This window comes from Galeopterus variegatus, unplaced genomic scaffold, assembly GCF_000696425.1.
Source record: "Galeopterus variegatus unplaced genomic scaffold, G_variegatus-3.0.2 Scaffold253, whole genome shotgun sequence".
NCBI classification, from domain to species: Eukaryota; Metazoa; Chordata; class Mammalia; order Dermoptera; family Cynocephalidae; genus Galeopterus; species Galeopterus variegatus.
The window spans coordinates 18546-46088 of NW_007726364.1; the positions used below are offsets into that span (position 1 = coordinate 18546).

General features: G+C 44.0%; 1 protein-coding gene and 1 non-coding gene across 2 annotated transcripts; one reads left to right on the forward strand and one right to left on the reverse strand.

Moving 5' to 3' along the window:
* Positions 1 to 314: 314 nt before the first annotated feature.
* Positions 315 to 27543, reverse strand: SLC7A7 (solute carrier family 7 (amino acid transporter light chain, y+L system), member 7). Its single transcript, XM_008566541.1, has 9 exons — positions 27003 to 27543; positions 7122 to 7247; positions 6120 to 6264; positions 3923 to 4046; positions 3571 to 3674; positions 3180 to 3276; positions 1860 to 2009; positions 1140 to 1323; positions 315 to 922 (listed from the first exon to the last, which is right to left on the reverse strand). The coding sequence occupies exons 1-9, from the start codon at positions 27499 to 27501 to the stop codon at positions 816 to 818; spliced, it is 1536 nt and encodes a 511-aa protein (XP_008564763.1). The 5' UTR covers positions 27502 to 27543; the 3' UTR covers positions 315 to 815.
* Positions 17614 to 17688, forward strand: TRNAI-GAU. Its single transcript has one exon. It is a non-coding gene; the product is annotated as a tRNA-Ile (tRNA).

Here is a 27543-nt window from a genome sequence, read left to right on the forward strand (position 1 = left end):
AAATACAGTAACCACATTTCGTGACCCCAAGATTACCTATAAAATCTCCTTCAAGGAGTAGATGCATTCAAATTCTAAGCAATAATTAGGAAGAATGAAAGTTGATGTTTCTATGTAACAACCTTTTACTATAGCACTTTAGGAGTTCTCTTGTCTGCCTTTGTGCAGAGTTCGTATTATCAGTCTTCATTAACTGGCTTGAGAGGAAAGAAATACTCAGATCCTTTCAAGCATAAAATTGTTTTCAGTCTGTCATCAGTTTTTAGGCTAATGAGAGCTGTCCCAGAGACTATATAAAATGAAGCCACTCAAACTTAAGGAACATAACCCTTTTATTGTTGTCCAGTACCTGTGACAGTTTCATGTCTCTCTAAAGTAGACAGGAAGTTTGGAGCATTGTTGGCCCTTTTAAAGGAAAAAAAAAGTGGGGAGGCACATCCACAGGTGCCACTGGAACAACCAAGCCCATACCCAACATGCTCCCCACCACAGTCTGCTTTATCATCCCTTTAAAAAATCTGGAACAGGGGCTGGCCAGTTAGCTCAGTTAGTTAGAGCACCACCTTGTAACACCAAGGTCTAAGGGTTCAGATTCCTGTACCAGCCAGCTGCCAAAAGAAAATCTGGAACATGTAACAAAACAAATAAATTACTTTTCACCTCTCAAAAAACAAGTTCAAAGGTCGAAGCTGCCTAGACCATATTTCTAGACAGGTACCCCCAAAGAAGTGAGCTTTCCTTTTCAACTTCATTGGCTCCAGCCAGTAGGATACAAGAAGCCCCTGCTTTCCACATCTCAGGATTCCAGGTGGTATTTAGTTAGACTTGGGGTCTTGTTGTTTGGGCATCTCTCCTCCATCTTCCAAATCCATTTCTGCAGCAACTGACATACATACAATCTGGAGGTACCACGTAGTGGAAGCTACAAAGAGAAATTGGAGTCAGAACTGGGAAGAGGTCAACTGGACTGAGTTCAAGTGGCACTGAACAGCACTGGGCCACAGGGGAATGACTGGGTTAAGCCATAGGGTTAATAACAGGAAGGGGCTGTGGGAAAATGATTTGGGGGCGTTGACTTGCAGAAGGGGCACAAACCAGGCTATACAATAGCCAAGCTAACGTGAAGATCCAAAGCTTACCCACAATCCTTCGGAGGCAAAGAGGTCGTTTGTGTTCTGGCACTCTGATGATGAGGAAGTAAAAGGGCAAGCCTGAGAGAGCAATGCCAATGCCAATGAGGGAGTTGATGGTATCACTATAAAGCGGAACAGCCACCAGGAAGATGGTGCAGAGGCAGAAAACAATGGGGAAGAAAAGGCTAAGCTGTGGGCACAAAGGAAACACAACGGGAGGTTAGAGAGCTCAGGATTCTTGACAACCAAAATAACCCCACCTCCCATAAAGATCATAGCACTGACACTTTCCATCCCTTTCAACATGCTACAGGTTGAGTATTCAAATGCTTGGGACCAGAAGTGTTTCAGATTTCAGGTTTTTGGGGGTTTTTTTTTTTTTTTTTTTTTTTGGCGGCTGTCAACTATGGGGATCTGAGCCCTCAACCTTGGTGTTGTAACACTGTCCTCTAACCACCAGAGCTAACCAGCCAGCCCCTGAGTTTTTGGAATATGCAGCATCCCAAATCTGGAAATCCAAAATGCTCCAATGAGCATTTCCTTTTGAGCATCACATCAAAAGTTTCAGGTTTTGGAGCATTTCATATCTTCAGATTAGGGATGCTCAATGTGTACCACCACCAAGCTGGAGGCAAAGGTTTCTGAATAAGCCTCCTTGTAAGAATCCCTTGTAGCAGCAGCTCTAGCTGTTCCAGATGGAGCAGAGGTAGGATGGAGGTGAGTTACCTTGAGGGGACGAGATCGGTCAGGCTCCTTCCAGCGCAGGTAAAGTTGACCCACAATAGAGAGCCCCACAAAGAACCAGTAGCTGAAGCTGTAGTAGTTAATGAGCTGGAAGATGTCCTCCACACACAAGTAGATCAGTGCCATGATACCCTATAGGCACACATCCAAGTCAGCTCCTCACAGCCCTTGTTACTCGAGGCACTCTTCACTCTTTATCCACCACAAATCCATCCCGTCAAGTCCTCAGTCTCCTTGTCAGTCTTCACCCCTTTAGCACCCTAGTTTCAGTACTTCATGCCCTCTCTATTAGAAATTAGTAGCCTCTGGGCCGGCCCGGTGGCGCACTGGATAAGTGCGCCGCTTGGGAAGCGCGGCGGCGCTCCTGCCCAAGGGTTCGGATCCCACATGCGGACCGGTTCCCACTCACTGGCTGAGCGAGGTGCGGGAGCAACACCGAGGTTTGCGATCCCGTTGCCGGTCCCCGGTCCGGTACGGGGGCAACACTGAGGGTTGCGATCCGTTGCCGGACACGGAAAAAGACAAAAGACAAAAAAAAAAAAAAAAGAAATTAGTAGCCTCTCAACTGGCTTTTTAGCCTATTCTTCACACCTTTACCAAATTAACCCTCTTGGCACAGCTCAAACCAACCCCTCAAAAATCTGCATAAGACCCTCTCCATAATGGCTCAAACCTACATTTCCAACTTCACACTGCTTTACCACAGGACTTTTTTTTTTTTTTTTTTTTTTAAGATGACCAGTAAGGGGATCTTAACCCTTGACTTGGTGCTGTCAGCACCACGCTCAGCCAGTGAGCTAACCGGCCATCCCTATGTGGGATCCGAACCCGGGGCCTTGGTGTTATCAGCACCGCACTCTCCCGAGTGAGCCACGGGCCAGCCCTACCACAAGACTTTGATGTTATTTCTCTTACCTAAAGCCCATCTTTATTGTTTGCAACCTAAGCCTTCAAAAATCCACTTAAATGTACTTCCTCCAAAAAGTTTTCTCGCCTTCTACCCTCATGAAAGTGATCATTCTCTTAAACGCTACAATTCCTATCTGTCATGGCAATCAGTCCTTACAATGTATTACACATACTTTATGCCTTATCTTAGACCAGAGGTGTTTACCATTCCTTAGAGAAGTTAGATTCTCTCTTAAGAACAGCAATTAGCACAGTTCCTTGACTATGATGAGTATTCCAATAGTTTTTCCATCAGAATCTGCTTTAGAGCTTTCAGGAAGCTAGAACAATCGCATCTACTATTAAAGTTCCCCCCACAATCTGGCTTACAGTCTCATCCTTGAGATCACTTACATTGAAGAGCAGAGAAGGCACGGGCGTGAACCGTTCAACATGAATCATGCAGATAGCATCAGGGAGATGGCCTTCTCTTGAGCCCACAAAGAAAAGCCTATTTTAGGTAAGATGGGAGAAGCTGAGAAAATTGTGGGACACTGGGTGCAGCCTGCTTCATCTGCCACATGGCCCTCCCTCTTTGCCTTCCCTTCCTTCAAAGGAGTTTGAATGATATGGAATGGAGTTCAATACTGAGATCAGTGAGAACTGGGGGCTGCTGATGGGGACAGGAAAAAAGTAGCAGTGGGGAACAGGTGATTAAAGACTGAGTCCTGTAAGTTCTACCATCCCCTGCCATAGCTCTTCACAATACCCTCCCCCTGCCTCCAGCAAAAGATGCCACTCTTACCTAGAAGCAGCAACAATGGAGGCATTGAGGCCACCAAAGCAGGATAATGCAACTGCCAGTGGAATTGTCCAGTTGAATATTCCAAAAATCTGGTCTGCAAAAGTCTAAAGGAAAGGAATGGAAGAGTGTCATCAGCAGGACCTAAAAGGGATGAAAGGCATGGAAAGGCATGCTTCCAGATTCCTCCTACTAGGAATCCAACCCTTCTTCCACAGTGGAGTTACAGGACCTTGTAAGCCCAGTATCCTCCTTTTCAAGGCTGTCTACACCCTTTTCAGGACTTTTAAGAGCTGGGATATACCCAGAAGCCCACAACACACCCTCAACCTTCTGCTAGTATAAAATCGTTTACCACAGCAACAGCATCACTGGCCAAGATGTCCCTCATGTCTAGCACGGTGTAATAGGCTACATTGGTCAAGATGTAGATGAAGGTGACGATGGGCATGGAGATGCCAATGGAGAGAGGTAGGTTCCTACAGCCAAACAGAATAAAGGATACATCAGTCCCACAGTCATGTCCGTATCTCTCCTTTAATCCTTAGATTCTCTCTGCCACACCAGTCTTTCCAGGGATAGAGATTCCTGCTGCATTTCCCTCGTGCCTTTGCCTCTGAGGTTGCCTAGCATATTGGCTGAAGCTCTCAACTCTTAAGAAGTAAAAAGCATTAGGGAAAAGGAATATCACATTAGGAGAAAGTGCTACTCAAAAAAAAGAAAAGGATTTAACAGAATTATGTCACAGCATAACAACACAGGAGAATGGAAAGTTGTTTTGTTTTTTTATACCCAAAGGTCTCTTGGTATCAGGATTCCTTCTTTAAAGTTATGAACGTTGGAGATTTTGGCTTAAGGTTAAGAAAAATAAGAAAAAATTATGAAGGCAAATTGTGAAATCTAACATCTCCAGAGAATAAGACAGGCCTTCAGTAGGAAGAGTGCATGTATCTGAACAAGCAACATGGGAGATATGTCCATCTACCCCTTCATCAGTTTGAGAACCTTGGGTCCCATCCTAACTAGTGGCCAAGAGAAAGACGCAAAGACCCCTCAAGGTCCCTCTAGCCCAATAAAGCCATGATCTTTCTTTATAAACATTCTTGACAGGGAGACTGCCAAAAAGAAGAGAGGGGGATAAATACTCTTGAGTCATTCAATTTATGTCCAGTAGGTGGAAGCACCATCCAGGCCACCATCCTGCTTGTTATCTCTCTCCCATGGTTGTAACACTAGATGTATACCAAGAGCACTCTTGGTTTCTCAAAGCTGAAAGGAGTTTCTTCGTATGAGAACTGTTATTCTTTTGACTTAAAAATTTACAGAATCCACACTCTGGCAAATCTTAGTTCCCAGAACCATGGTATTTAAGAGCCAGGAAAGGCCCTGCCTGGTAAGCATATAATTCAACCTCCTGAATTACACATGAGGAAGCATGCAAAGAGATGATATGGTGGGACTACTCCCTCAGGGTCAACCAACAAATCGGTGGAAACAAACTCCAGGCCCTTTGACTCCCTGTCCAGTGCTCTTTTCACTCTACATGACTACAGGGTAATTAAGAGTAAAAACGATGAGGCAATATAGTTGAATGAATAAAACAACACTACAATGTCTGTATGAACTTGGGAAACAAGGAAGGGATCAGAAGGGAAACAAACACAGGAAGGTTTTGGAAGTCTACAACATAAAGTTATCTATGTGGGAATAAGAGTGGGTGAAAGACCACCCTATCAAGGAAAATCTATTTAAAAAGCATATACAAGCACATAGTACAATCTGCTTTAATTAATGCAGGAATGAATGAACAAAGTGAAAAGGCCTTTTTAAAAAAATTTTAAAAAGCATACATGAGATGGGCCAGCCCGGTGGCGCACTGCTACAGTGCGCCGCTTGGGAGCGCGGCAGCGCTCCCGCCGAGGGGTTGGATCCCACATACAGACCAGCCGCTCACTGGCTGAGTGAGGTTGCGGGTGCAACACCGAGGGTTGTGATCCCGTTGCCGGTCCCGGTCCGGTACGGGTGCGACACTGAGGGTTGCAATCCGTTGCCGGTCACGAAAAAAGACAAAAAGGAAAAAAAAAAGCATACATGAGAAAGCTGACAACTTGGTCCGGTACGGGTGCGACACTGAGGGTTGCAATCCGTTGCCGGTCACGAAAAAAGACAAAAAGGAAAAAAAAAAGCATACATGAGAAAGCTGACAACTTGGTCCGGTACGGGTGCGACACTGAGGGTTGCAATCCGTTGCCGGTCACGAAAAAAGACAAAAAGGAAAAAAAAAAAGGTCCGGTACGGGTGCGACACTGAGGGTTGCAATCCGTTGCCGGTCACGAAAAAAGACAAAAAGGAAAAAAAAAAAGCATACATGAGAAAGCTGACAACTTATCTGTTACTGTGATTATGCACAACTTACTCAGGCCTCCCATCTATTAAAATGGGAGTAATAAAATCAACCTCATAGGCAGTTGTGGTATGCTGACTGGCACACAGTAGGAACTCAATGAATGATGGCTATCACTGCTACGGAAAGTTGCTGATGAGGTACCCACCTCTCAGGATTCTTGATTTCTTCAGTGACATAGTTGAGGGTGTCCCAGCCTGAGTAGGAGAATAGAGCAGAGTACAGGGCCAGAGCAATGTCACCCATTGCAAATGATGAGCCTTCAAAGGAATTCTCAAAGTGAGTCGAGACTCCTGGAACCCAAGAACATTGGAAGACAGAAGGATTAGTGGCCCATTCTCCCAACACAAGACCATCAAGTAAAGGAGTGAAAGAATATGGTAATAATAGCAGTAAGTGGCTTTGAACACCTTTGGCAGCAAGGGTACCAATGAAGGAACAAGGAACAAAAGAGAGACTTCCACAGAGATGGACCAGAATGCAGGGAATAGCATGGCTGGAGGTCTTGATAGGAAGGACCAAAGAGGCTTTCTAGGATAAGAAGCCACCAGGGAGCAGAAGGGCTGAAGAACAGGAATGATGCAACTCTGTTCTGCTCTGCAGGCTGCCTGACTCCTGCCCCCTTCCTAACACCAGACAGGGTTGATACAGGGTAGAGGAAAGGCAGGGCTCAGTATGCCCAGGTCAACAGCGTAGTTGTAGGGGAGGTGTTCATACCTGGAAACTGGAAAGGAGTGGATACAAGGGGTTCATTTCTGACCTTGCCCACTCCCAAAGTCATAGCCATAGCATTGGGCTCAACAATCCACAAAAGCCAACTCCCACGGCATTTTGCCAAGATCAGCCTCCTCTGGGAGGCAGCATGCATAAAAGCTAAAGAACAGGCTTTGGTGTAGGTCTGTCTGGGTATAAATTTCAGGGGCTTGGTAGGTCAAGGGTTTGGATCCCCATACTGGCCAGTTGCCGGAGGAAAAAAAAAAGAGAGATACTTAATTCTGCCGCCTGCTTCCTCATCTATTAAATGGGATTAATAATAGTGCCTACCAAATAAGGTTATCGTGAGAATTAGATAATGCACAGAGAAGACTTAGAGGAGTGAGACTCAGAAAATGCTTAACAAAAGTTAGTTGCTATTAATATTATTTCTTACCCTGGCCAAGTCTAACAATGCCTGTGATGATGACTGCGATCAGTGCTAACACTTTGGCATAGGTGAAAATATCTTGCACCAGCGTTCCCCATTTGACATAGGCACAGTTAATGAAGGTTAAGAGACCTGAAACAAAAATAATACTGATTGGTGACTGACCCTTACCACCCAGACAGCCTTAGACTCCCAAGCAATTTTTCCAGTACTAGTCACCAAGATAGACCTTTAGGCCAAAGACAGCATGTGTTTGGGCTCTGGCCTGCTCTGCCTTAGAAACAACTGCCCAGGAATGTCCTTACCATTATCATTCAAAGGCACTTGCTGAGCACCTGTGTACACTGTGTACACAGCACCACTATACTCCCTCCCCACCCCTCTCCACCAGCACCTTATATGGGAAACCCAAAACAAAGTAACTGTGGATTTGCTTACAAACAAATGTACAGCCAAATTCCCAATCACAGCAATGGGAAGCAATTGGTAGCTGTATAGGATTAGAGATGTGTTCTGGCTCTGGGCTCTGAAAAAGTCAGTCTCTCCCTCTCATCCCTTCCCCCAACCCCACAGGGGATCCAGGACCCAGCACTGACTCTGTGGTATTACTGTTAACCTTGATGAGTCCTGTTTTGACTTATCCAACATCTGGGCCAGCAAGTCAGGACAAGTAGCCAAGGATTAGCATAGGGGCCAGACTGCCTGCCAGCTCAACTGCTTGTTTTAATGCTTGGAAAGATTCTTGCAGCTAAGAGTGGTTCCTGTAGAACAGGGCATTTTTCCTGGCCAAACAACTCAGAGAAGTAAGAGCCACAAACATTTCTCAAGTCCTTTTACCCTGGAGTAGAGGTGATCCTTTTACCTGGATGAGCTTAGGTAAATTTCACAGATCACCCTTAGAGCAAGGGTTCATAACTTGGCCTCCACAAGTCCTGAATTTCTTTTGCAAAGGGTTATATTCATATAAGTATATGCATTTTTCTAAGAAAAGGTTTCGTAGCTTTCATCAGAATCTCAGAGAAATCCATTACACCCCCTTACCCCGAAAAAGTTGCAATCCACTATTTTAGAAGAAGAAATTAGAGAAGGGAAGCCCACCCATGCTGTGAGGTTGGCCAGTAGCTGCAGGAAGTGGTGGGGAAGAAAGTCAGAAGAAACAACTCTGAAGTTCAGCGGAATGTTCGTTGGATCCCCTGCCAACCTCTTAAGTGGACAGGCAGGCACTTACACACACCTTCCCCATTGGTGGCATCGTGAATCACTTCATTGCTTCCTCCTTCCCGAATCAGCAACTGGAACACTGTAAGGAGGGCTTATTCAGAAGAAACAACTCTGAAGTTCAGCGGAATGTTCGTTGGATCCCTTGCCAACCTCTTAAGTGGACAGGCAGGCACTTACACACACCTTCCCCATTGGTGGCATCATGAATCACTTCATTGCTTCCTCCTTCCCGAATCAGCAACTGGAACACTGTAAGGAGGGCTTAACTTTAAAGTCCTTCTCCTGGGTCTGGCCGGTTAGCTCACTTGGAAGAGAGGGGTGCTGGTAACACCAAGGTCAAGGATTCAGATCCACTTACTGGCCAGCTGCCAATAAAAATAAAGCCCTTCTCCCAAGGGCCCCAAGGGCTCCAAGAGCAAGGTCAGCATCACTCTGCCTTTCTAATGGAGAAAGTGAGGCTCCATGAAGGGCTTGCCTGCTTCGGGCTACTCACAGTCAGAAACCACTCCATGTCTCAGTTCTCCTGGCAGTGGCATGGCTCTCAGTGTCCCTAGTGCTCCTATTTTGCTGTGTCCTGGACTCATCACATTCTGATCCATAGACTATTTCATCCTGAGAAGCAGGAAAGACTGGCCTCTCAGAACAGCTGTCCCATCTTCTCTCTTATTCTCTCCCCCATTCTACTAACTGCCCAAATACTATCTGCTGTTCTTAAAAGAGTACATTTCTGTCCTGTATAAACGCTTGCCTTTCTGCCTAACAAACAAGACAATAAACAATCAACCTTATCACAGGCCCGGGTAAAAATGCACCATCACACCAGGCCACCCCAGCACTAAGTTAATAATTAAAGACAAGTGTACAGTCTTCATAGGCACCCCACAAAATTACCAAAGTGTATCTTGCCCTCCACAAATCTTTCAGATCTGTTGATCCTCCTCAGCCAGTCACCCACCCTTTACTCTCCACTGGACTTCCACCTCCAGCCATTCCATAGCCTTCATGCCCCTTTTCCTCATCCTGTAACCTCTAACCCTTAACCTACAGGTGCTGCTGGCTTATAAACACAAAATAAGCCAGGTTTCCCATTAGAAACACCAGGCACAACTGATGCTGCCTTATTAGGGAAATGGGATCCCCTAATACAAATTCATGGTTAGCCTGCAGGGTAACTATGGGTCAAAACACCAAACTGGAATAGGCTTAAGGGACTAGTTCTAATATAGAGTCTGCCCCTGTGTGCCACAAGGTTGTCTTTTCAGCTCTTTCCAAGGAAGTAGGCAGGGAAAGGTAAGGATAATCAATCAATTCACTTTACTACAGCACATTCTGAAATGAAAGTACATGAATTGTTTATGTTTTAATCCCTACTGCTTCCCTACTTCCATATCCACCCATTTATTTATTTATTTTTTTTTTATTTATTTTTTTAAAGATGACCGGTAAGGGGATCTTAACCCTTGGCTTGGTGTTGTCAGCACCACACTCAGCTAGTGAGTGAACCGGCCATCCCTATATAGGATCCAAACCCGTGGCCTTGGTGTTATCAGTACCACACTCTCCTGAGTGAGCCACGGGCCAGCCCTCATATCCACCCCTTTATATCCCTCCTTTTACTCACCAGTATTTCCCCCCTCTGACTCCTATGCCTTATTTCTCAGCAGCTGACTCACCATCTTGCCCTGATCTGCTCTCTGTATTGAGCACAGGGGGTTCAGTCTAAATGAGGAAGGGAATACTACAGAAAGAAACCAGGGAGTAGACGGAACTGCCTGAAGAGAGCTGGCCCTCACCTTCCCCAGAGCCCAGCTTCCTCCAGGGCCTCTTGGCCATGGAGAAGGAAATGGGTGGGGCAGGTGGCAGTGCTGACTGGGCTCTTTGTCTCCACCCCTAGCGGATACAGCTGACCAGTGGCCCCAGAGCCCAGCCAAGTGCACTGCTCTTGAACTGGAGCCCAATGTCCTACTTCACAGTCAGAGACAGGAAAGTAAGAAAAACATGGAGGCAACTGCAAGTTAACCTCAAGAACAGAGATGCCCTTCCCATCTATCTCTAGGAGCAATTCAATCCCTGCCCAACACTGGGCCAAGTCCACAGGAAGATGGCCTGAAGTTACCTTTGACCCTCGACTCAGGTGCAGCTCCATTCCTGCTTTGACCCCAGGGGGACAAAGAAGAAACTTCGAACAAATCACTCCTATAATCCTATAATCATGTTAACAGATGATCCTTAATGGATCATCAAAGCCAGCCTACATGGGGTCCCCTGGAGTAGAAGGCTAGTTCTGGCACTAAGGCCCAGCATTAGCTCTAGAACTAAAAGACACAAAGCACCAGACCAGGTTGGTCCAGAATGGAACAAAGTTTGCAGGCCCACTCTGGATCAGATGCCCAGGTTTAGTTTAGATGCCCAAACTAAACAGTCTCTGAAAAAGAACATTAAACCCACAATCCTCTCAGCACTATTAGCTTTATTTATTTGTTGGGGGGGGGGGGCTGGGAAGGCTAGTTCTGGCACTAAGGCCCAGCATTAGCTCTAGAACTAAAAGACACAAAGCACCAGACCAGGTTGGTCCAGAATGGAACAAAGTTTGCAGGCCCACTCTGGATCAGATGCCCAGGTTTAGTTTAGATGCCCAAACTAAACAGTCTCTGAAAAAGAACATTAAACCCACAATCCTCTCAGCACTATTAGCTTTATTTTTTTGTTGGGGGGGGGGGGCTGGGTGTGGCTGGCCTGTAAGGGTATCCCAGCCTCTGACCTTGGGGTTATAAGGCTATGCTCTAACCACCTGAGCTAACCAGCCAGCCCCACCATTATCTTTACTTTTTTATTGTTGTCCATTTATCAATTTATTCAAAAAACATTTATTGAGCACCTACTATGTGCTAAGTACTAGATTACAGAGGTTAATGAGACATATAATGTTCTGATTCTCATGAAGCTGAAAATCTAAGAGAAAATCGTGCTATAAAATGGAAATAATGGGTGGGGGTGGTAAGCGAAGAATTGGTTAAGGCCCACAAAAAACTATTACACTGTATAATGTTGAATACACTAATTATCATGATTTGAGCATCACATATTGCACACAGGTAATGATATTCAATGCTGCACCCCACAGAAATGTACAATCAACTATGTCACAATAAAAAATTTTTAAATAAATAAAACACAATAAATCAGCTCTTAAAAAATGGAAATAATAATAGTAAGACAATGTTTATTGAGCACTTACTATGTGCTAGGTACAATTCTAAGAACTTCACAGAGAGAATGCTTTTTTTTATGTTTAGAGAGAAAATTATTTTCTCAACATACAAACAATGGAAAACATCACAAATTGAATTTAAAGTCAATTGATAAAGAACAAATTTAACACACAAAGATTAACATCCTTAATGCATAAAGAACTCTCAAAAATGAATTAGAAACATCTTAACAGAAATTTGGTGAAGGACATGAGCAGACAAGTCAAACACCCCAAAGAAATACACGTGGCTAATAAATACATTCTAAGATGTTCTTGCAGGCGGGGGTGGCCCACAGCCCCTGCCTCAGGACCCCAGGCAGGCTCTGTTGCTTGCCTGGATGCAGGCAGGAACAGGGCATTTTCTTTAAATACATACAATGAAACACACAAAACTTAGGATGCTATTTAATCCATTTTCTGCTTCAAATTCCCAGGGACTATAAAACCTCAATACTTTATTAGGAAATTCTTTTCATTTTTAAAGAGATTTATAGCTCTTCCTTTCACTAAGCCAAAAACTTCCTTCTCACAACTTCTACCAGTAGTCCTAGACCTCTCTTCTGGAGCTGCACAGAATCAAGCCAAATCCTCTTCCACACAATGGCCCTACTTAGCATGAAAGATTAATATCCTGTCTCCCTTGACTCTTCACTCCTTCAGGCTAGCAACCCAGTTTCTTCAGCTCTTTGTGGGACAAATATAGCTTCCAAACTATTCACCACCCCAGGTCTCTCCTCTGCATTTACTTCACTTTGTTAGTGTCATCCTGGAAATGCGAGAACCCACACATCGTTGCAGACTATGAGTGTCAGTCTGAACTCATTAACTGCAACTCCTTCCCCCGCGCACCTCAAACTGATGAGATCTTCCCTCCCTCCAACCCCTTTCCTCCACCTTCTGGGCCTATAAATGTGTGATTTTTTTTAAATCCCAGATACACGACTTTATATTTACTCTTAGTAACTTTCTTCCGTGAATTTTTATGCATCATTCCCACCTACTGGAAATAGGTTTCCCAGATTTTACCAGTTAGTTCAAACCCTTTCAATTTTGTGCAATCTGCATTCAGCATTCTTCCAGCCTGTGTAATGAGTATGACAGTCAGTCCTGTCCAGGGAGCTGATTTCTTGATGCAGATGCTATTTACATGTGTTCTCAATTTGTGAAAATTCATATACCTTCTATAATACATAAAATATATTACACACTTGAATAAAAAATTAAAACTGAACCAAAATATGAGATTAGCTTAGCATGGCTTGTTCTGAGCAAATTCATATAGGTTACTAGCAATCATCCTTTCTTCTTCTTCTTTGCTAATCAGGTTACCCAACAAACCTAGAATTTGGGCAAAAATCAACATCAACTTATCAGTCCAGAGTACTCAGAATACACCTTTTTCAGAAAGCTGGGTTATCACTTGTGGTAGGCAGGAAAATGCCCCCCCAGAGATGTCCACATCCTAATCCTGAAATTGTAGACCATGTTATATTGCATGGCAAGGAAGAATTAAAGTTGCAGACTAAAGACTAATCAGCTGACATTAAAATAGGGAGATTGATCTGGATTATCTAGGTGGGCCCAATGTAATCACAAAGGTGTTTAAAAAATGGAAGAGGGAGGTATAAGAGTCTTCTCATATTGCATCACTCTGACTATTGGGAGTATAGATAAAACAATGCTAATGATTATTTCTGTTGGTGCTTGAACCCCAGGAGTTCATCATATTATTCACTCTACTTTTGAATATGTTTGAACATCACTCTGACTATTGGGAGTATAGATAAAACAATGCTAATGATTATTTGTGTTGGTGCTTGAACCCCAGGAGTTCATCATATTATTCACTCTACTTTTGAATATGTTTGAAGTTTTCTACAATTTTTTTTCTTAATTTATAGAGGTACTGCTTCTAAATAGAATGAAACCAACTCACTCTATTTCTTTCTGCTGTTATCCTATCCTGTTCTCACCATGCTTCCTTCAGGATGGGGGTTTATTTTCATGCACTATTACTATGTGAGACCTTCAGGAAAATTTCCTAAATGGAACACAAGAGCCTCCAACAGCACCATATAATAATTATTCTTCCCAAGGTAAGCAGATAGGATTAACAGAGACTGGCATCTTTGTATTCCTTCAAAGATATAGGGCACGTATCTTCAGTGAGGGAGGAAAGACTTCTGTGTAGCTGCAAGAAGAAACTCACCTGCAGACAGAGAACTGGAAGCAGTTCTGTGTGGTACTGTTTATTACATTTCATGGAAAATAAAGAAAGGGGAAGTAAAAGCCTCTGACCGGTCTGAAGTCCCTCTCACTGTAATCAAAAAAATCCAAGTGTGACCTTGCCCAGTGGGGGCAACCATTCCTATCATAGCAGATCCTCATACGAGTACATATCTTTTTTATATACCACATCAATCCCAGCTCTTCTAGCAAATCCATCACTTCTGAACAAAGTATACTTTTTCACTGTCATATTCTAATCAAATATTACTGATAGCTATGAAATTGTTTCCTTATAGTAAAAGGTCAAATGTTTATTAGACTTACTTGTAATGTTTGTACATGAGTCCAAAAGCATCATTCCTGATTTTCTATTTTCTCCAACACATTACTGAGCAACTCTTCTCTTTATTCTTCTTGCTGTGTAATAACTGATAGCCTCCAAAATACCCAGATTTATATCTGTGCATTTTTCTCCTTTCCTCTAAAATTTTAGTTTAAAGGCTTATTAAACACATCTCCTAATCCCTATGAAACCTGCTCTGTTCTTTGCCAGGAGGCATCTTTCAGGTATCTTAGAATTTACAGTCAGGTACTGTGTTCTGTGTTCTTTCTCTCTCACATACACAGCCTTCAACTGACAGAGAGATAGTAATTCTACCTGCCACTCAGTTTATTACCTTGAACTTCAACATCACCAGTGACACATCTCAGCTGCCTTCTGACTACTGACATCATTCATCTCACAGCATAAGGATAGCAGTACACAGGTTTAATTGGTGTGAGCAAGCCCGTCACATGTTGCTCAGAAACACTGCATGTCTCTACATTAGGCTGGGTCTATGTATAGTCAGAGGCACACACTGTTCAGGGGAAGCAGCCAAGCCTCTTAAGTGGCATGCTCAGGCCTGCTAATACCCTGATGTCTCCAGAATACTCTACCACTGCTGTTTCCTCAGAAGGTCTAGAGTTAAGCTCTCTGGAAAATCCTCATATCTGTTGCATAATCCCAGAGATTTCAAGTTTCTTCTTCCTCCTTTTTCTCTGCTGTATCCCTGTTTGTTTTGTCTAATGCTGGTTTGGTATACTCTCTACACTTAAAATCACTTTTTCTTCCTGGCTTTCTTTATGTATTATTTCTTCCACCCTTCCCAGGTGCTGCTATTTCTCTCAGATAGCAGATGGCCCTCAAACTCTTATCACCTTTCCAGGCAACAGAAACATCTGGCTTACTCAGTGCTATGGTCTGAATGTTTGTCCTCTCCAGAGCTCATATGGAAGGAAGCTTGATCCTCAATGTGGCACTGTTGAAAGGTAGAGCCTTTGGGAGGTGATTGGATCATGAGGGCTATACCCTCATGAATGTATTAATCCATTTATGGATTAATGGATCAATGGATGAGTGGGTTATCACAGGCGGGACACTGGTGGCTTTCTAAAGAAAGCATGTTAACATGCACTCCTGCTTTCCCACACCTACCATGTGATTCCCTGCATAGCCTAGAGACTCTACAGAGAGTCCCCACCAAGAAGGTTCTCACCAAATGCACCCCTTTGACCCTGGACTTCTCAGCCTCCAAAACTGTAACAAATAAATTCCATTTCTTCATAAATTAAGGTTTAGGTATTCTGTTATAAGAAACAGGAGAGCTGCCCAGTTAGCTCAGTTGGTTAGAGCATGGTGCTGATAATACCAAGATCCAGGTACTGGCCAGCCACCAAAAAAAAATTATACACACACACACACATATATACGTACACACACACACACACACACACACACACACAATACACTCAGGCATCATGGGTGAGAGCCTCTGGCAAAAAGACACCCAGCACAAACACTATGGGTCACTGGATCCAGATTCCTCCCACTCTCCTACCTGGAACTCAGTCAGCACTTTAGTCCCCGTGGCTCTGACTACTTTGAGGGAGCAAACAGGCAGTCTGAACCAGGAGGCTCTCATATTAACCCCACCTGCTCCCTCCTCAAAGCCAGCTAGTCCGTGTAAATGAGATCCTTATTGGTTTGTTCAGCTAGGTTCAGTTCAAGTCCTCAGAAACCAGACTCCAAGCCTGAGTGAGCATGAGAATGACCTGAGGAATGTGTTAACCTACAGCTTCAGTGCTCTACCCCCAGAAGTTCTGATTCCAGAGGTCTGAGATGAAGTTTTCCAGGGAAGTCCGATGATCTGCCTGCTTTGGGCGTGTTACCTTAGGTAATCACATAATGAAATAATCACATATAGAACAATTTGATAAGAACAAGCCTAAACTCAGGGCTACTCTATCCTGGCTGCACATTGGCATCACTTGACAAACTTTAACAAAATCCAGTGCTCAGGCCCCACCCAGACCAATGAAGTCAGAAACTCTGTGATGGAGCCCAGGCATCAGTATGCTTTTAAAGCTCCCCAGGTGATTCTGAAGCATGGTGACATTTGAGAATTGCTCTTCCTACCTTCCGCAACACAGACTGCCATCAATTCTCCACAGCAGCAATTTTTCTGCTTCCTCAATTCTCATTCTCCAAGCCAATTCCCATTCTTCTCCCCAGTGATTCAGATTTAGTCAGGGAGTGGGGGTGATGAGTGTTTTTTGTTTTGTTTTGTTTTTTAACTCCCTAGGTGATTCCAATGCACAAATAGGGTAAGAACCCACTGTCCTTAGCTCCTCACCTAGCCTCTCTAGGCTATCCCCTCAGCTCCTTCTGAGGTAGAAAGAAAGAGAGCAGAGAAGGGAAAAGACCAAGGGTGAGCCCCCAAAGAGCCTTGAGAATCAAACCAGCACACAGCTCTATCCCCTTCACTTCTGCTGAAGAGTTTTTTCCAAAGTTCACAATGACCCCACACTAGAAGGAACCCAAAGCTCTGACTCCAGCCTATCTGTTGAGGCAAATGTGGGACACAAAATGTAAGTTTCCTCACCTCCAATTTAAGATGGCTCTTGGGAAAATGCCTCCAAGAGAGGTAACTAGCTTCCACATATAATGTCCAAAGGGTAAAAATCAGCTGGAGGCCCAGCGTCTGGCTGTTCCACCTCATCAGACACAAGTACATGAGGTCGGCCTTTCTGGTACCAGGAGAAGCTACACAAGGACACGTGACCAAAGCTCTCAGACAGACACACAGAAATCCAAAGTCCTTTATAGTCCACAAGTGGCTGCAGCAGGCTCAGGGTGTCCTGTCTGCTCTCCCCTCTGCTCAGTTCCCACAGCAGCCCTCAGCCCCCTCCCCACAACCACCCTGAGAGCAAAAAGCACGAAAGGCCCTTCTCAGCCAAGCTGAATGTGGTATCATTTCTTCTGTGCATTCATCCAGCCAACATTTACTGAAGAACCTACTACTATATAATTCACTAGAGCCAAGAGTGAGGGACACACAGAATCACTGCCTGATCCCTTAAAAGCAGTGCTCTGTTCACAGGGTCCCTGAGTAAGTGCTGTTGGCTCACTGGTTCAGATGGCAGACTGAGGACACAGGAGGTAAAATGTCCTGTTAACAAAAGGCAAAAAGCTAGACCCCAAAACTAGATCACAGTGTGGGCATGTGTAGGCAAAACAAGAACAGAAATGTCCAGTCATGCTAACAATGGGCCAAAACACACTCTGAAGAAAGGACAGTCAGGTGGAGCTGGACTTCTGGACACCTATCCCTAACTCTTCCACCTCTCCCGTAAACCAGCAAGAAAATTCTCCACCCTCCTTTCTGATCTATGAGCTACTGTAAAATTAAAACTGCTTTTAAGTCATCCAAAAACAGAATGTGGAAAGTTTTTAGAAATTAATAAGATGCAGTTGGCTGGTTGGCTCAGTTGGTTAGAGCATAGTGTTGATAACACCAAGGTCAAGGGTTTAGATCCCCTTACCAGCCAACTACCAAAAAAAAGAAAGAAAAAGAAAAGAAAAGATATTAATAAGATGCACATGACTGTGACTATAATTTGCAGTAGTAGACATCATTTTTGAATGACAATTATGTGCCAGATCACTTACAAGTTTACATATATCCTTGAATTTAACCTGAAAGGGAGCAGACTTTATTATCTTTATCTTACAATTAAGAAAACTGAAATCAATTAGCCAGTGGCTAGCTCCAAAGCCTATATCCATTCCACAATCCTACACACCTCCCTAATTGCATGTAAGAATGTGGGACTGGGATTATCTTCCCCTGGAGATTCCATTACTGCATAGAACTGGAGCAACCCACAAAGAGCTCTGAGAAGGCAGAATAACCAGCTTGAGGAGGAGTCATCTACACACCTCTCTGGTTAGAAAAAGCAACCATGTCTAGTACCCTGGACAGCACAGTAAAGTTCCTTCAGAACTCAGAATTAACTCACTCATTCATTCATTTATTAATTTAACAAGCACATATTGAATACCCACTGTGTTCCAGACCCATACAGGCTCTGAGATTAAGACCCAGTCCCAAACTGTGTTTGCCTTCAGGGAAAAGTGAACATGGACAACTACAAGTATCAGGTGCTATGAAAGTCAGTCACTGAGAGGCAACCCATCCAGTCTGGGGGAGTAAAAAGGGTACAGGAGACATCAAGACCCCTGTTACCTGGACTGAGTGTATGGAGGCTAGTGCTGGGAGTGGGGGAGGGGAAGCAGTATTCCTTGAGGAGAGGGCAACATGTGATTACCCTGACAATGAAATCAGCAACAAGTGAAGTCACCTACCCGTACAAAAAACTTACCTAAGCAATAATCAGTAAATGATTTCAAGGTCTATTAGCAATACTAGAATATCTATGGCTGTAGTTTAACAGTTCTAAAGGAAGACTATGCCTGCCAAGGGATAGTAAACCACTGACAGGAACAGAAACTGCTTGCTCTCTTGGAATTGTTACTGTATAGAAAAAGATGAAACCATGGTAGAAATATAGATCATATTTCTATGAGGTAGGAACCCCATCCCATAGCAGAGGAAACTGAGGCTAATAAATTTGACCTAGGATTGAACCCCGTCCTGCCTGATTCCATGCTCTTAACCACCATGCACTGCTGCCTCCCAAAGGGTACAGGTATCCCCTCCACTGCTCAAGGAAGAGAAGTGCTGACCAGGACACCCAACCATTACAACCATGGAGAAGGCCTTATTGCAGAGTAGGAATATTTCATCCAACTTTTCCAGAAACATACTCCCAACCAACCTAAGGCAGGCTTAAGTCTTTCCCATAATATCCTCTCTCAATCTTGGTCCTTCCCTTTAACAAACACCCTCCTTACTTTCAGAGTCAATCTTCTAGAAAGCATATCTACATTCCCTCCCCTTCCCTCCTCTGTGTCTACAGTGCACTCTGACGTCCCTCTCCCTTCTCCTCCTCCACCCCAAAGTTTCCCTTAACCTCTTAGCTGACAATTTCAAATGACATTTCATTCCTTATCTTATAAACAGTTCCTCCAGAAAGGCTACTTTTGAGTGTAAGCCCACTCAAAAGTATACTACCCTTCCTCTGTGCTCCCACCTCCCCACACTACCACACTGCATTAAAATGACTTACATATCTGTCTCTTCCATCCACTGTGAGCTATGTGAGGGAATAGACTGGATAACAGTCACCCTAGTATCATGTGGGCCTAGCCCAGAACTAAGAATGTAGTATAAACACTCAATACATTTTTCATGATGAATAAACAATATCTCTGAAATCTGATTTCACACTCACTGACGTGAAATTTCATTACCTTAGGAGAAAGCCCACATAGAAAGTCACCAGTGACCTCCATCTCTTTGCAGAATACCTATCCTTCAAATGCTGGAATTCCTCAGAATGCAGTTCTAAGCACTCTTGTCCTCCCTTTCTACACTGTTCCAAGGTCATCTCATCTGCTCCCATGGTTTTAATTGTCATCTATACAATGATGATTCCCAAAAGTACACTGCCAGCCCAAGTGCCATGATTCCAGACACATATGAATATTCACCCACCTACTGGACATCACCGGGCACATCAAACTCAACATATCTAAAACCGGTCCCATCAATTTCTCTCAAATTTACTGCTCCTCCAGGGTTCCCCATATAAGTAATTGGCATCACCATCCACCCATTTACCTAAGCCAGAGACTTGAACATTTTATCATCATCAAACTCCACCCATATCTAATCAGTGTCCAAGTCTTAACCAGTCTCTTTATCCCTAAAACATAACTCTAGTCTGAGCCACCATCATCTCTCACTAGGATCAACAGTTTCCTAACTTGTCTCCCTGCTTTTAGTCCTACATATTAAAGCCAGAGTAATCCTTCTAAAAATTACAAATTCTAAAATGTCAGTCTCCTGCTTTAAAGACATAAGAGGTTTTTTAATAGCCTTAGGAGAAAGCCCACCAAACTCCCCAACATGGTTCATGCAATACATTGTATTTTCCAAAGATATCTCAACAATGTCTCTCATCCCATATGGTTTTCTTACAAAGTGACTTTGACACTCCACCCATCAAGAGGTAGGGTCTGTGCTCCTCCTCTTGAAACTGGGTGGTTTCCTGTGAATGTTTCTGCCTATATAATATGGCAGGATTGACACCACGTGACTTTGGAGTCTAGCTCATAAAAGGCAACACAGCTTCCACTTGGCCGCTGGAACACTCATTCTTGAAGCTTCAGCTGCCAAGCAAGCAGTCTGACTGCCCTGAGGCTGCCATGCTATGAGGAAGCCAAACATAATCCATATGGAAAAACCACATGGAAAAGCCCTAACACAACTTGAAAAGAAAAAGAAGCCCAGATAGCCCCCATATTCCTCAGCAAACCCCTGTTCCAATGATTGCCACCATCTGACTGCAATCACATGAGAGATCCTGAGCTAGGATCTCACTAAGACCTCACTAAGCCCTTCCCAAATTCCTCAATCATAAAAGCCATAAAGAAAAAATAACTATTGTTTAAAGTCACTAAGTTTTAGGTGAGTTGTTACACAGCAAAAATTACCAGAACAGCTTACAAAGTCCTGAACAACCTATCCCAGACCCCCTTTACCTCTGCAAGCCAACTCTCAACATTTCCTACCTTAAACTCAACCCTGTGGCCAAACCTGAACTCCTTTTAGTGCCTGAAAGATGCCCTTTGTTGTCTTCAAGCTTTCATACGTTCTGTTCTTGCTGCCTGAAACACTCCTCTTCCCATTCTACACTTGATTAATTCTTCTTCATCATTCATATGTCAGCTTGAACTTCTAAGTTCAAGGAGGGGAAGGAGGAGGGTTTCTAAACTCCTGTGGCTCCCCGTGCCTCACAAATCACAACACTCATCACAATCCATTGTAGTCTCATATTGGGTTGCCCATCCTGACCCCCAGCATGCACTCATGTGCACGTGCACATGCACACAAACCTCCATGAAGAATGACCAGTGCTGGGAACATAGCAAGTGCTTCATGAACATATGCTGAATGCTCAATCTCCAGCCCTATCTCTTTCCTAAGCTCCAAATGGGCACATCCACCTACCCCCTTACAAATAAATTTCAAATTGAACATGATCCCATCCTCCCCCTCTTTGTAAATGATACCACTACCCACCAGTTGCCCAAACCATGAACCTCATCTCTTCATTAAAAAAATATTTATCAAGCTCTTCTCTTTGCTCCTTTTCTGGGGATACAGTGGATCATAAGATAGGCACAGCCTCACTGGCACAGAACTTACAGGCTGGTGCAAGTTTTTCTCCACACCTCCTGCTCCCTTATACTTGAATCCCCATAACTGTTATTGGTTGCCCTGATAAGACCTTCTAAATTGTTCTTATCTATCCCTTCCTGTCCACAGCAACCACCACCACTCTAGTTCAGACTTTCATCATTTCCTGCCTGGATTGCTACAAGAGCTTCCTAATGGTGTGTCTGCCTCCATCCTTGCCCCCTATGTGCCACCCCAGCTATACTGCTCCCCAGCTTAAAATCCTTCAATGGCTCCTCATATGCTTCAGGATAAAATCTAAACCCCCTAGGAAGGTGTGCCTTGTGCTCTGCCCCCTCATATCCTACAATCCCTTCCACACACCCCATACTTTCTCACCTTGTGCCTTTATATTGCCTTTCCCTGTACTTGGAATGTCCTGCCCCCTTCTTCATTCAACATATATTTATTGAGCACCTAGCCAATGCCAGGCACTGTTCTAGGTGCCAGAGATTCAGCAGTGAGCAGAACAAAGTCCTCACTCTCATGATGCTTACGTTCTAGAAGAAAAGACAGACTACAAACAAGTAAATAATTAATGTGAGGTGGTGATAAGTGCTATAAGGAAAAACAAAACAGGAGGTGGGACTGAGAATGATGATTTTTTTTTTCTTTTTTTAAAAAGATGACCAGCAAGGGGATCTTAACCCTTGACTTGGTCTTGTCAGCACCACGCTCTCCCAAGTGAGCTAACCAGCCATCCCTATATAGAGATCCGAACCCATGGCCTTGGTGTTATCAGCACCACACTCTCCCAAGTGAGCCATGGGCTGGCCCCTAGAGAATGACAATTTTAGATAGTTCTCTGATAAGGTAATATTTGTGCAAAGAGGTGAATGGAGTGAGGGAATAAGTTCTGTGGGCATCTGGGGAAAGAGCCTTCCTAGCAGAAGGAACAAGTAGAAAACCCCTGAGGCAGGAACATGCCAAGAAAACTGTAGGAAAAGCAAGAAGGCCAGCATAGCTGGAGCAGAGAGAGTGAGCTCCAAGATGAGTCAGAGAGGTCAGGTAGTGCCTTGTAGGTCACTGCAGAGATTTGGGTGTTTCACCCCAGCTTGACTTCTTTCATCCTTCAGTGCTGATACAGACATCATCCCCTGAATAAGCAGCTCTCCACTCCTCCCAGCACTTGCCACATATGCTGTGTTTAATTGACTAAGTTTGCCTGGCTCCTCCACCACACTGTGAGTTCCTTGTAAGTAAGGGCTCTACCTTTTGGCTCTATGTTTTACAGAGGAGCCTGCCACATTCAGTAACTTTTTCTCAAATAGTCAAAACTATCTTCCTTTGTTCTGATTCTATGCCCTGCAAGCAACTTCCTGATTATTAGATTGGTTTCCCAGTAAATATGGTAGCAGGAAGGGGATGCCTTCATAGTAAACATGTGCATTCTGGTCATTAGAAATTACACACGGGAGGCCGGCCCATGGCTCACTTGGGAGAGTGTGGTGCTGATAACACCAAGGCCAAGGGTTCGGATCCCTATATAGGGATGGCCAGTTAGCTCACTTGGAAGAGCATGGTGCTGACAACATCAAGTCAAAGGTTAAGATCCCCTTACTGGCCATCTTTAAAAAAAAAAAAGAAAAAGAAATTACACATGAATGTTCACCACTGTATATTTATCAATATAAATTGGCATTACTGTTTACACATCAGCTTATTTTTTAGGTAAGAGACTCAGCTGCTGGGAAAATGACCCAACTCTGGTCATGACGACCCAAGGAGGGACTCATGAAAGAGCCATACAAGCAGCCCAGCAGAAACCCCAAATGCCCCCTCTTACTCATCACTCAGCTCACCTCCCCTATTTCAGATGGTAGCCCACCCCCACCTGTCCAAGCTCAAACCCCTAGCTTCACCTCTGAGAGCTCCCACACCTCTCACAACCAGAAGTCCTAGAAATTCCACCTTGTAACTATTTCTTTATCCATCTGCTCATCTCTGTTCTTAACGCTACACCCACAGTGCAGGTCTTCAACACTTCACGTGGACTCTGGTTTCAGCTCCCTAAAGCAGTCTCCCCACCTTCTGTCTCTCCATCTTCTGTCTCTTGCTCTTTCCAAAACCACGCTCCACATGGCCTCCAGTGTTCTCCTTCTAACCAAATCTGATCACTTTACTACTTTCCACCCTATCCACCCCCACCCTCTTGCTTAACATCAATAGTTTCCTCCTACCTTCAAGATAAAGTCCAACCTGTTTAGGCACCACATAAAACCCTCCTCTCACCCTGGGCTGCCTCCTCACCCCTCTCCCACCCCACATTCCAGCCATACCAACTACCTGAAATTCTCTGAACATTCTGTGCCTTTTTCATCTGCACACCTTTGCAACATGCAGTTCCCTCTGTGAGAAAAGTCCTAGAAGACAGCCACATATCTTTTCAAAACTTAGTTCATATATCATGTTCTCCGTGAAGTCTTCCTAAGCTCTCCTCCCCACAAAAATAAAGTAGTTCCACTCACTACTATTGTGCCTCTATTACTGCACTTATTATACTGCATGACAATTATTTGTTAACATGTCTGTCTCCCTCCTGGCCTATGAGTTCTTGGATGGCAAGGACCATGCATTATTCTTCTTTGTTGCCTGGCATTCAGTAAAATATCTAGCACATAGTATGCCCTAAATAAATGTTTCCTGAGGAAGGGAATGAATAAAACCTCTATATTAAAGACCTTCTCTTGCTAAATCTGAAGATTTAGCCTAAGTCCTCACTTAAGCTAAGCAGAATGTCCTCATAGGTCTCACCATCTGATTTGTGCTAGGTGCTCATTAAACAGTGGCTGAAGGGCAGGCCCATGGCTCACTTGGGAGAGTGTGGTGCTGAAAACACCAAGGCCACGGGTTCAGATCCCTATATAGGGATGGCTGGTTGGCTCACTTGGGAGAGCGTGGTGCTGACAACACCAAGTCAAGGGTTAAGATCCCCTAACTGGTCATCTATTTTTTAAAAGAAAAAAATAAATAAAACCAGTGGCTGAAAAGATTAATATGCCACAAAATTATTACTATCTTTGTTGCCCTTCTGAACCTTCTTCCAGATCTCTATGCCTCTCTGAAGTTATTAAAGATAGAACAAAGTCCAAATAGTATTTATCAGTAATATCTCATTTATCTAACTGTAACCACTCAAGAGAAAGCCAAGAAGCAGGAGGAGGAAAAGGCCTATTAGCAGCCAAGAAAGATAGTAATTTTAAACATAATAACAAATACTTTACACTTGAGTCATGATTTATGGTTTTCACTGAATCTCATTTCATTCTCACAGTAGCCTGGAAGTAAACACTCACTGCACCTTGCCTAAAAGTCACAAGACTACTGAGCACAGCTTCAAACAGAGGTCTGGAGCAGTTCTCACTGTACCAGAGTTGTATCAAACATATGCCATACATTCATGCACAAAACTCCATGCCTTTAACTCACTGGGGAGCTCTGCAGACTAATCATAACTACAGTTACTTTGCATGTATTGTTATAAGGGTATATGTGTGTGTACGTGGGCGTACAAGGGTTTGAGTATGACTCTATTCCCAAATTAGAAGCAAATTAAAAAGGGGTGACTGATAGAGGTAGGCACAATGCCAGAATCAAGGAACAGCAGCTATCAGAGATGACACAGATAGAAACCATAAAAAGATAAAGCCTGAAGAACTAAAGTCAGGCCAGCATTCTGAGGCAACTGAGGAAGCAAACATTTTTCCCTACCCCAGTGGCCTCACAGTCATGCAAGAACTGAGATGTGTGATGGTAACCCTGAGTCACCAAAAGAAATGTCAAATTATGAAGGCAAGCAAACACATCATTAGTTTTAAAGAGATTTCAACAGAAATGGTTAAAATAATAGAATTTTAGTGTTTAAAAAGATACAGCTATCTCAGAAATATTACTTAGAATGATCCTTCTGTATACAAGATATGTAACCACATACCCACATTTGAGGGGGCCCCAAGATCAACAGATCCTAAAACTAGTTTCACCAGTAAGCGACCTACCAGATCATCTGCAAGTGATGCAAGAGAAATTATATTTAAGACCTCAGGAAAACCCCTTCTTGCAGGACAAAGCAGTGCCTTCCACCCCTCCCTGACTGTTGCAATGCATCACAAACATCTCACACACACAGATGAGTCTGAGCCATATATATGGACACAAAACACAGGAAGACCCCACAGAAGACAGTCAGTACTCTGCACAACAGTAAAAACAAGGAGGCTGGAGAGGAAGCTGGGGAGTAAATGGGGTGATAGAGAAAGTGAAAGAAAAAAAGATACATGAGGGTACTTCAAAAAGGCAAGGAAATATTCATATTATCTTTTAATTCTATTTTTCCACAAACTTTTTGAAGTTCCTACATAAGGCTGACTGGAGAGAGGTGATCCAGTGAGCAATTGCACCTGATGCAAAATTGCTGCACCCCATGGTGCTGCTGCTGGGGCAGCTGCCCCTTCATAGTTGGGGAATGGGAGGCGGCGTCTTCAAAGTCCTACGGTCTCCCAGGCTGAAAGAGTATTTTTCGAGAACAAAGGCACCTGAAAAATAGGGCTATAGAGGATCATCCTCTCAGCACCTCTAATATGGCTTTGCTGAATGCACAGATTTAAATAATGTTTTATTTATGAGATAAAGAAAAAGTCAAGGTGTATTGAAATGACAGTTTCAAGAATCTAGCCCACAGAAATACTCATCCAAGTGCAAAAAGATATTCACTGGAACATTATTTGTAAGGCTGGAAAATTGGAACCAATATATATAGTCATTAACAGAGGACTGGTTAAATCAACTGTAATACATCCTTAAAATTAACATGGAATAACATGAAACATTTTTTAAAAAGTAGATCTGTAGGGCCGGCCCGGTGGCGCACTGCTACAGTGCGCCGCTTGGGAAGCGCGGCGGCACTCCCGCCGAGGGTTCGGATCCCACATACAGACCAGCCGCTCACTGGCTGAGCGAGGTGCGGGAGCAACACCGAGGGTTGCGATCCCGTTGCCGGTCCCGGTCCGGTACGGGAGCAACACTGAGGGTTGCGATCCGTTGCCGGTCACGAAAAAAGACAAAAAAAGGAAGGAAAAAAAAAAAAAGTAGATCTGTAAGTAGAAAAGAATATCACTTACAAATCCTGCGGGGAGGAGCACACTGTAGAATTATATGTAGAATGGTATGATCCCATTTTTGCAAAAGACTGAACAAAACTACATCTCTTGAAGGAGTAAGAAAAAAAAAAATCAGTAAGAACATGTAAACTGCTAATGGTGCTTACCATGGGAAGTTGGGGGAAAGGTGAGTTGGGGAGGTTTTGTTGTTTTTTGTGTGTGTTTTTAAACACTGTGGTACTGTTTGAATTTTCACACAAAGCATACATTAATATAACCAAAAAAAATAGCTGTTGTCAGAAGCATTCTTTTCCATCCCATTCTTATTCCCTGACTGGACTCAAATCCCAGCCTCTGCCCAGGCCTCCACCCCACCACCTCCTGCCCCAGCCCCACTTACAGATGCAGGCAGCAGCCAGCAGGCGGCCAGCAGCATAGGGAGCAAAGCAGCTTGGGAAGAAGGGCTGCACCATGTAGTTGGCAAAGGTGATGGCAATGATGGCCTGGCTGGTAGGCTCAATGATCAGCAGGGAGGTCCAGAGTCGAATGAAGGCAAGGAGTCCCCCAAAGGCCTCCAGGATGTAGGCATAGCTGGCCCCAGATTTCTTAATGGTGGTGCCCAATTCCGCATAACAAAGAGCACCAAAGACAGAGAAAAGACCCCCAACAGCCCAGATGACCAGGGAGAGGCCAAAGGAGGCACTGTACATAAGCACGCCCTTGGGAGAGACAAAGATGCCTGAGCCAATCATGTTCCCCACAATCAGGCACACGCCATTAAGCAGCGAGATCTCTTTCTTCAGCTTTACTTGCTCAGATCCTGGACTGGCCCCATTGCCCAAAGGGGAAGCATCCACCTCATTCTGGGAGGCCACTTCGTACTTAATGCTGTCAACCATGGTGGAGGAGAGGAAAGCCTTCACCAGCCTCCTGGCATTGCC

Excerpts from the sequence above, each read along its gene's own strand:
- SLC7A7 (XM_008566541.1), bottom strand. The coding sequence starts at position 27,501 with ATGGTTGACAGCATTAAGTACGAAGTGGCCTCCCAGAATGAGGTGGAT. Across the intron at positions 1,324-1,859 it reads ACCGATCTCGTCCCCTCAAG|CTTAGCCTTTTCTTCCCCAT; the intron begins GTAACTCACCTC and ends TTGTGCCCACAG. Across the intron at positions 923-1,139 it reads TTGCCTCCGAAGGATTGTGG|CTTCCACTACGTGGTACCTC; the intron begins GTAAGCTTTGGA and ends TTCTCTTTGTAG.